Genomic DNA, 10,000 nt, shown 5'->3' on the forward strand with positions numbered 1-10,000 from the left:
GACACAGTGTGTCCAGAGAAAAATCACTTTCGTAGCATGAGCGCACTGAATCGAAAAATAAATTTAAAATAATTAACAATTATTGGACGAGGTTGAGCAAAATATCGTGATTTGTCAGTGGCGAGCAGATCAATTATTTGCCGAAGCCGAAGGCTGAGCAAATAATTGATCTGCGAGACACTGACAAATCACTTTATTTGCGATAAGCGAGTTCAATAATTGTTTTAATAATTTGATGACTGAGTTAACTTTATTTTTCACAATTCCCAACAATTAAATCTTTTTCTGAAAGCTCAGGGAAGCGAACTGCCATTTTCACACAAGAGCGTGATTTCAAGTACGCATGAGCAGAATATTATTTGCAGCAAAACACTTATTTGTAGACAGTTGTTTGCAGGTCACGTGGTGGGCTCTCGGCCGATGAAAAGGAAGGAAAAAATACATCGAATGATAATTATAATTGATTCGCTCTCAATAGACCTCATATTATCTTATTTGCAGTTATTTTTGCGCCTTTACTTTAGCGTAAAATGCAGACAACTTACGTGTGTCACTGTCCTTTATGTTCAGTTTCACCGGCTTCTTTTGACGTGGTAATTTTGGCACGGTTTCCTGTTGTTTGGTATCGTTCCCAATTTTCCTTTTATCTGATCTCGAGACACTAGATCTAGCTTTTGTTGGAGAGCTAAGCCTCTTTTCCAAATCCTCGGGTTTTATATGCAAATTTTTCATTTCAGATGAAGTCTCGGGGAGTGACGACTTTAAATTATGCCGGATTAGGAGATCGACATCCTCAGGTTTTTTGTATTTACTAACAAGATCTTCATTCTTCATTTTGTCGAAAAGATCTACAAAATCTTCGTTTGGAAGATCAAATCCTACGCCATCGAAAACTACGTGGTGCTTATTACTCTTTCTTTGAATGACACGGCTTGGTTGTTCCTGCTCGTCAAAAAAACTTTGAGAGGACAGTTCAGACCCAAGGTTATTATCACTTGCTGATTTTCCTTCGATCAGTAACTTTTCAAGGCTATCGTCATCTGATGTATCGTTTTCTTGAGGAAGCATTTTTAGAGTTCCCTCGCGCAAGGGAATTTTCAGACTAACATTGGGTTGCATTTCTTGTAGGCCTTGGTTGACATGTGTAACGGGCTGCGGACCTTGTAGGGGATCTGGCAAATGTTCTGATCCATGAACAGGCTTTTCGCTTCCCTGAGGATACTTTTGCCTGTCAACTTTGAGTCCTAACTGATTTGTGTTTTCTCCTTGTTTGAAAAGCCCTCCAAGCCTTTGATTCTTATCCATAGAGCTCCCTGTGCCTATAATAGAAGCGTTAACTCTACCGCTTGTGATTAACACCCCATCTCCAATTTCACCTCCTTCTATCACTCCTCCCTCAATAATCCCTCCTTTAATTTTACCGGCGAGAACGAGACCCCTTTTAATTTACCCCCTTCCATGATTCCACCTTTCAGCACACCTCCTTCTATTGTTCCCCCTTTAAGGGTTCCCCCTTCTATACTACCGTTCTTTAGCAGGCCACCTAACATGGCTCCCGATTTGAGAGTACCTCCTGATATCTCACCAAACTTGAACTCGCCTCCTTCTATGTTACCGCCGTGCAGAATACCACCCTCGACTTTCCCACCTTTTATTGTGCCGCTGTGTATTTCTCCTCCATTAAGCAGACCTCCCTGCATGCTTCCTCCGCGAAAACGACCACCCGCTACCACACCACCTTTTATTTCTCCACCCTCTACACTCCCGCCCACAATTCTTCCGCCAAAGACATCCCCACCTAATAATTGTCCTCCTTCAATTCTGCCATTTACTAAGTGTCCTCCTGACATTTGCCCGTTCGAAACTACGCCACCTTCCATAGTCCCATTGGTAATATGACCACCAACAACTTGTCCGCCTTTAATGAGTCCACCCTCAATCAATCCAGCCTTGATCTGTCCTCCTTGAATAACGCCACCTGAAATTTGACCTCCTGAAATGTTTCCACCCATTATTCGAGTTCCTTTGAAATCTACTGGCGACAAGGCAGCGCCTGGTAACCTTGTAGCTTCGTAGGCTTGTTTCATAGGAAAAGGAATGTGTTGTTCAGTTACTGCATTGCTGTTGGAACCCAATGGTTTCCTCTCCTCATATGACGGAGTATCTGGTGAAAAGTAAGAGGTGATTCCACCCCCTTCCCTTTGATCTCTTTCATCCTCAAAAAACGCCGAATTGGTGTCGTCATTAGGAGACATGTTGTCCTGCTGGGTGTGTTTCGTGACTTCTACTTTTTCAGGGCTTCCCAGTGAGACCAGTCTTGTAACGTTTCCATTGCGTTGTCCATCGTGATCGTCCAGGAAACTTGTAACATTTTGTTGATCCCTTCGTGTTCCTAGGTTGTCTGAATCAAAATGTTCGTTTTGGTCTACAGGGCTTCTTGAGTTTCCAAACTGGTCGAACATTCCACGGAAAAAGTTTTCAAAATCTTGTTTTGATGGTTCACGGAAGGTAGTGTACTGTGATGATGCATCAGAATTTTCGATGCTGGAATCAGGTTTGTTTGATTTACTTTTGTGCTTGTTGAAGTGAGATTTTGTTGGACGAATCTTTTTCGTTTTAAGGGGAGGAGGCTCATCTCCATTATCAATAGCGTCGTAGAAATCATCGTCGCCGCTGTTACTTTCCGCTGATTGTGCCATCTCATCCCATGGCGATTTGGACGTTGATGGAGGCCTGGTTGGTGTGTATTCAGAGTAGTCGTTATCGTTGTTGTAGTTTTTGCTAATAACACTTTCGTTGTCGTTTAAGGCATGAAAATAATCTGATAGAGTATTATTGTCGATCATATTTACTTGAGATATGTCCATACCATCCATGTCTATTCCTTTACTGTAAGGTCCTTGAAGGTCGTCTAAAGAGTCGATGGTCCTTTCAATGTTTTGTCCTTCACTCCTTAATGCTTCGTCCACCTTTGTCCTTTTGCTTATCTCTTTTCGTCTATGCCGACCACGTCTTCCCAAAATCTTATGCTTTTTGGTAGATGAGGGTATTTCATGGGCATTGCTTTTAGCAGAGAGTGATTTGCGTTTAGCCTTTACTGCAGAATGTGGAGGTTGTGTCCTTGTGGATGCAGGGGATTGGTCTGAATCATCATTATCTTTCATTGCATTGCTGTCCACTTTACGGGCTTCCTTGCCTTTGTCTGATTCCGTGGCATTTTTGCCAGGGAAACCATCATGCTTGTTTCCGTGGCTCTTTGAGGAGCTAACACGATGCTTTGTTGTGAGTTTTGACGGCTTGTTGCGTGGAACTACAGATGAGTAATCATCGAAGTAGCGGTCAGTTTTGAGATTACTGTCATCGTAGTCTTTTGTAGCACCATAGAGTTTGACTGATACATCCCGATGTTCTTGATACTTCACACTTTGAAGGGTATTCTCATTGCTCTTTCCCCCGTGGCTTTTTCTGTGACCTTTAGCGAAACATTGCAAACCATGGCCAAACAGAATAATAATTATCGAAGCCAAGAGCTTCATCCTTCTGTTTGAAGAAAAGAAAACGAAATGTCCTGTCGGTCAACTATTACGCCAGAAATCATTTCGTAAAAAGGTCGCGGAATTCAATACTGCAGAAATTAAACTGAACTCATAATAAACCTGAAGAATTTATTATGGTGCCAGAGTTGAACTGTTCCCAAGTAAATTGTTTAATGTTTGAATGAAAACGATATGAAACAAACTTTCTAATTGCCAACAGTCAGGTTTTGTTCTTGCCTACTCACCCAGACTTTCGTAGATCACTGGAGGCCAAAGCGTTACCTGCATTTGTAAGTGACAGAATTGTGCTTGAACAAAGTAATCAACATTGTCCGGTCGATAGTATCACCTTATTTCTAAGCCTTATGTCCCTCTACCAGATTTTAAAAAGCACTGAATTAAACTGGCTGACTTTTACTAGGTTAGCATTTTGTAACGAAGGGTCTTCTTGGGAAGTCTTCCGATTTGTTAAACTTCCGATTGTTTTCAGGTACGAATATTAAACTTCACATATGAATGAAACAAAAGGAAATACATTACAATAAACGGACAGATCAGTGCTTTTAAGGCATAAGGAAGAATATCAGTAAACTTATTATGGTCTCAATTATCCCAAAATAAACAAATGGACCAAGTTTTTTTTGTATTACCTCATAGCTAATCACTTTCTCACAAGATCGACGGCGATGCAACATCAATGTATGCCTTCTTCAAACGAAAAAAAAACTTTTTTAAACTGTGAAATTGAATCATGTTAGTATTTCGGCTTCGTGAGGATTAGTCGCCATAGAACTTTAAGCCTCTAAAATCATCATTCAAAAAAAACCCACTCAAGTGTGTACAAACTCGGGAAATCACGAGATCACTTTGGAATGCCTTTCTTGGACTTAACTGGAATCAGAAGACGGTATGGTTGTCCTGCACGCTTCTTAGTAGGTTATCGGGTGGAAAGTGATCGTTTGTGATCGTTTTTTTCACAAATAATTTTTTGTGTACTGTTAAATATTAGTGTTTTTTTTTTTTGTTACTGTTAATACGAAATGAGAGGGTTTTGGTGGCTAAAATGGGAGCTGTGGCAAAGGCTTTTTTTCACCGGGAAACATGGTGGAATCTTGATCTATGGGGGATTTGAATGGGAGGATAAGGTCAACTGTTATGGGCTCTTCAAGATATCTTATTAATCAGTTCATTTGGCATAAAGAATTACTGCGAGCTGCAGAGTTGTAGCATGCAGTCGAATGAATGTGAGAATCATGACTGCGTAACATCTAGGTTTACGTTTCTTAACTTTTATTGGGCGAACTGCATGGAGATTATCGGGCTAGCTTGTTTGACTTGCTTTTCGTACGGTAAGAAGCGGTGTAAGTTGGAATTTCATTATTATAAGAGCATGCCCTCTGTCGATGAAGCGAAAATGAACAAGGCTTGCGCATAATTACGTTGTGGTCCTCCTGTACCAGTTACTCAGTTTTGCAAAGCTCAAGTTCAAAACTGGCATTAAACCTATAGCACGCCTCTTAAGGTTACCACTAGTAATAATATTTCCAGATCATTTAAAAATTATCTTTTCGTTGAGCCAATGAATAGATGAAATCCACGTATCGTGGATAGGGTATGTAAACGAGGCCAGGCAAACGTCACTACGCGTTAAGGACAACAATAGACCAATTCTTCAGTCCTAAACAAAAGACACCATCTCGAGGCTCCAGGGAATAAATATAAGTATTTGTATGACTTTATTCCCCAGAGCCTCGAGATGATACCTTTTTTTTGGACAGAATTTTAATATATCGAAATTGATCTAGGCACTCTTAAGTTTGCAGGTACCCGCAATAAAAGAGTAAAGAACCGGACGGATTATGTATAATTCATAAACTTTTCCTGCTTGATACTGATCCGTGATCTCGAAGATCTCAGCGGCCAAAGTGGAAAAAACAAGGCGGTTTTTCGAGACTAATGACCGAGTTAAAACCTGGCATAACACGTCCACAGTATTTAGGTAAGATCTTTTTCTGGCTTGGATTGTGTCTGAATGAAAATTACTGTAAAATATTATTGTTTAATTTTGATCTCAACCTGGGTAAATTATAACTGAGGACTGTCCTTTCTGGTTTACATTAAAACATTATTCCTTGAAATTTGGCTTTTGTTTTTATAGATTCAAACCGGTATCAATTTTCGATCTATTCAAGTGTAAATCGGGTAAATGTGCTAGGCTGGTCTAACACAATAAATGAATATTTATTTGCACTTTTTATTCTCCACGTAAACATACTAAGCACTGATTTATTTGTTTTTCTTTTACTTCTAGGGGCGACGATGAACATGATCTTTGGGTGGTTTATTTCGATTTCCGTGTGCTTTGCTTTCACCACAAGTGCAGAATGGGCTTCGAGAACGTCGAAACGAGGTTAAACCGATTTTCATCGAATGTACAGATATTTGTTCTTCGCGAAACCCCCCCGCCCCCCCTCCCCCATCGACATCCATCTGTTCATGTTTAACCCTCTCCCTCTATCAACGAGGCTTGAGGCATATCTATCATGCATCAAGGAGAAATAAGTTGCAAAAATAGCAAACTGATTGATATAAATTTCTGTTTAAATCGATTTTTTAGATGATATTTTACCGAGTCTTCATCTGGGACTTGGAGACGACCCTTTTGGCTCAAGTTTTGAGAGCAACCTGCTTAAAGATCAAGAGAAGCATGAGGACGCAAGTCAGAGAGCAGCGTTCCCGGTAATGGATGCATTCAAAGAACATACGCTTCTAACACCAGATGATTTAAGGGAGAAAGTCGAAAACAGTTATTCCGATCAAAGTGGAATTCGGCAAGCAGTCGAAAATGCTTTAAAGAAACTACACAGAAAGAAAGAAAAAGCTGAAGCTGCAGCCGCAGTGAACTCGCCGGTCGATCATGTTGTTACTGCTAAGGAACTTGTGGATGAAGTGGTCCAACAAGAGATAGAAAGCCACCTGGGCAAAAAAACTGCCGGAGGACTGGAAGGCAATCTGGCTGCGGGAGCTATAGACAGCGATGACTTAAAACGTAAGCTGCACGAGAAACTCGAGGAAATAACTAGAATTGAAACAAAGCTTTTTACGCTTATTCGAGACGTTAAGGGATTCCTGTTAAAGAAGAAAAGTGACTCAAATGATCGGAAGGATTACTCACTGGACAGCGACGACAGCGACCTCGAAAATGTCAATGTTGAAAGTATTGTGTCTAAACGAAGTGAAATTCCTTTCAACATCGAGCGACTTCGCAGGAACGAAAGTCTGGTGGAGAATTTCATCCGTGACGCTCTGAAAGAGGACTTCGTCATCGATCCTAGCGAGTATGATGAGAACGACAATGCGAGCGGTGAAGATAATGAGGCTGCAAAGCAGGGAGATACAAGAGATTTGCTAGGAAAAGAAGAAACACAAAAAGCAATGCTCAAAAAAGCTGTCCCAGGAGATCTTGAAGACATTCCAGTCTCAAGCTTAGAGAGAGAAATTGACGAAAATGACACGGTCGCTAGTGACCACGGAATTACCCGTGATGCTCTTGTTGATTCACCTTTCTCGTCTTTGGATTACAAGAAAATTACTGGGAAGCGATCCAGGCACTTCCTATCCTAGAATAACTAACGTGAAAAGGAACATGAATTGACTGAAGTCAACAACCTTCTATCGCATTATGATATGGCCTTGCGTAGCGTGGGGTTACCTAGTCTTTCGCATCTTGCATGCCTATCCGGCAGTCCTTTCAGGAGAAAAGCCTTTCCGAGTTTCTCGGTCAAGATATCCTGATAACTTAAGTCATTAAGAGAAAAGGCGTTGTTTCTTTATGTAGTTATTTTTTTAATCAACATAGCTCATGGTTCATAACTTAAAACAGCTGGCGATGGCAAATTTTCGAGCAACTTCACAAAAAATGCTTACAAAGTTGCACCCAAAATCCAGGTCGCTACAGTTACTTCCCTTTAGCCTTGTCGCACACCATTCCATACAAAAAATTTCTCAAACCTCATCAAATAAAATTTGCTCCTAAGATTCTTTGAAACAAACCAAACACAATTATATTAAATAGAAGTCAATTTGTTTTAAATAATATTTAGCAAAGCGTCGTCTTGGGCGTTACACGAAAAACATTAAAAAGAATTTAGATTTATTGAGGGTATTGTGAGATTTGCTCCGACAAGTGCGTGCGTACGAGATGTTTACCGTCTCTTAACAACTTGACTGAAACATTTACGATTTTGACACATTTCCTGCTACCCCCTTGGTCTTTACGTGAATGGCGCATGCGCTAGCGTAATTATATTCACTCACTTTGCAGAATTTTCGCCACACAGTAATCTTTTCTGTAGCCTAAAAAGCAGCCAAGCTTGTAACTCAGACATAGGTCAGAAGCATTTGATATAGACTTACCAAACTAACGTGTCTAATACCTGGCGTTGTAAGTAGTAACTAACTATTTACGTCCTTATTCGGTAATGGACAAAGAAATCTGATAATGTAATATTATTGTTCTTTCTCAAATATTGTTTTTCACCTGGATTAGATACATCTTATGCTTCCGTAAAGACCAAATAATGATATATATTGGGAATTCACTGCAATCAAAACGTGGAGATTTTTTCCTCTTTTTTCTCCTGAAATTCTGTTAAAGAAGGAAGAGCACCTCATAAAGTCTTTTCGTTGAAGAAAAACATCAGGATAACACCTAAGAAGCGTTCAGAATCACTCAGCAAAGCAAAGTAACTTTGCTTTGTCGCTCAACTACTATTCTTTATGTTTAAAGAGACTGAAGCGTTTTAATAAAGACCTAAACCAATATTTCGCGGTTAAATGTCTTTTTCTTATCTGCTCAAAACTAAAAGTTCTAAAAATCGTCGAAGACTTCTTAGTCTCTCATCCAGAGACGTCATGGATAAGATAATCAGTTTTGCTCTATCCTGAAGTGGAATGGCAGCAAGAGCCCACCACAGCCAAGATGGACCATTTGGGCTGTACTTTGGCTCCTCCTCTGCGTCACTTGGAATTGGACCGATTGCGTTTGTAACACATGACTGTTGTACCTCCGTTAGACTGCTAAACCAAATCCGTAAATGTTTTCTACAATCGGTACTCAGAATATCCAGGTCTGTGACCTCGCCATGTGCAAGCTCAGGTGGGGCGTCATCTTCGAGCCACTGTACAGTTGCGGTGTTGTAACCATCTGTCATACCGCGCGACATGACGCGGAATCTTCTCGTAGCTGTTGTCTGGATGATTGAGCGTCCGTCAGGAAGTAGTTCCATCTTGTCGATGGAAAGCATGGTGCCATATTCCGAGAATCCAAAATCCGGGTCATAAGCACACATTCCAAACATCCCGGTTCCTAGCTCGTAAGATTTACGAATCATGAGTCGGTAGCGAGGTTCAAAGATGTGAAGCGGGTACTTCAAAGATGGGAAGGCCAACGTACACACAAACACAGGAACTTCAGTATGTTCATCAACACCAACTCTGAAAGCGGAAGAAGAAATGATAAATATATGTATGGCATAAAGCCACGCTTGATTATGTAATCTTTTTGTGCGCCGTTTAAGAATACGTAATAAATTCTCTGATGCATCTTTTGCTTTAGTTTCGTTCAAGAGCAGGAAATTACGCAGAGCATAAGATGTCGACTAGACAGAATTTGCGGTATTGTCAAGTCCATATAATTACTCTAATCTCTGTGATACAACATTCAGGTCAGCATAGCCCAACATATCAAATAAAACTTTTGGCGTTTTGTTTCTTCTTTGTGAGAACTTTTGCACACCTAAGAATGCTTACATCAAACGACATTTCTTCCGGAGCTTCACACAATGACAACAAAGTAAAGTGAAAATTATTTGCCGTCTGGTTGAAGGTTCATATGATTATCTCACATTACGTAGGCTCACGTTTAGATGTAGTGGAATCATCTTGCAATGTCCATCAAGCTTTTTTATTTAACTCATCGTGCCTTGTTAAAACACTTTTTAGACAGATTTTAAAATCATTGCAAGTATGCCAATAATTAGGTCACGTCATATAATCATACTAAACTTGCATGGCATCATACCACTCAGGTACCATTGTTGCGCAGTTCATTTACTCAAGTGAAGCTATGATCTTCGCAGTTATGAACGCAATTTTTACAATTGCGTAGAGAAGCCTGAAGCCTAAAAATTGCGTTCATAACTGCGAAGATCATAGCTTCACTTGATTTCATATCCGCAGTTCAAATGATTCATTTCATATACCATTTCATCATTAGTTCATTTACTCCCCTTACCTTTTCCACTTCGCTTTCTCGTCGGCAAAGCTGAGCTCTCTTTCGATGTATTGCTTTTGGAACAGATTTTCAGCCATCTCTTTCACCTCGCAAGTTATGGCGGTGTTCGTCACAGCTCTGCAGTCAACCGTTTGTCGGCAATATGGGCATTCAGATCTAAAGTCCAGGC

At 40.4% G+C, this 10,000-nt stretch overlaps 3 protein-coding genes across 5 annotated transcripts in view; 1 reads left to right on the forward strand and 2 right to left on the reverse strand.

Moving 5' to 3' along the window:
- LOC138047451 (uncharacterized) overlaps positions 1-3,660 on the reverse strand; it is a 15,016-nt gene extending 11,356 nt beyond the window's left edge. The window contains 2 exon segments of the mRNA XM_068894303.1: positions 546-1,439; positions 1,442-3,660. Coding sequence (XP_068750404.1) covers positions 546-1,439; positions 1,442-3,536 — 2,989 coding nt within the window. The 5' untranslated portion in view covers positions 3,537-3,660.
- LOC138047460 (uncharacterized) overlaps positions 1-7,692 on the forward strand; it is a 15,215-nt gene extending 7,523 nt beyond the window's left edge. Inside the window, exons 2-4 of one of the 3 annotated variants that reach the window (XM_068894325.1) lie at positions 5,360-5,535; positions 5,848-5,946; positions 6,154-7,692. In XM_068894325.1, coding sequence (XP_068750426.1) covers positions 5,493-5,535; positions 5,848-5,946; positions 6,154-7,160 — 1,149 coding nt within the window. In that variant the 5' untranslated portion in view covers positions 5,360-5,492 and the 3' untranslated portion in view covers positions 7,161-7,692. Of the gene's footprint in view, positions 1-5,352; positions 5,536-5,847; positions 5,947-6,153 lie in introns of those variants that run through there. The other 2 variants (XM_068894324.1, XM_068894326.1) reach the window with 2 other exon arrangements.
- The window catches only part of LOC138047454 (LON peptidase N-terminal domain and RING finger protein 3-like), a 4,206-nt gene continuing 1,567 nt past the window's right edge, over positions 7,362-10,000 (reverse strand). The window contains exons 1-2 of the mRNA XM_068894308.1: positions 9,832-10,000; positions 7,362-9,032 (exon numbers count right to left, since the gene is read on the reverse strand). The exon at positions 9,832-10,000 is cut by the window's right edge and continues 1,567 nt beyond it. Of these exons, the coding sequence (XP_068750409.1) occupies positions 8,384-9,032; positions 9,832-10,000 (818 nt within the window). The 3' untranslated portion in view covers positions 7,362-8,383. The remainder of the gene's footprint in view (positions 9,033-9,831) is intronic.

Source organism: Montipora capricornis, chromosome 4, assembly GCF_036669925.1.
Source record: "Montipora capricornis isolate CH-2021 chromosome 4, ASM3666992v2, whole genome shotgun sequence".
Taxonomy (NCBI): Eukaryota; Metazoa; Cnidaria; class Anthozoa; order Scleractinia; family Acroporidae; genus Montipora; species Montipora capricornis.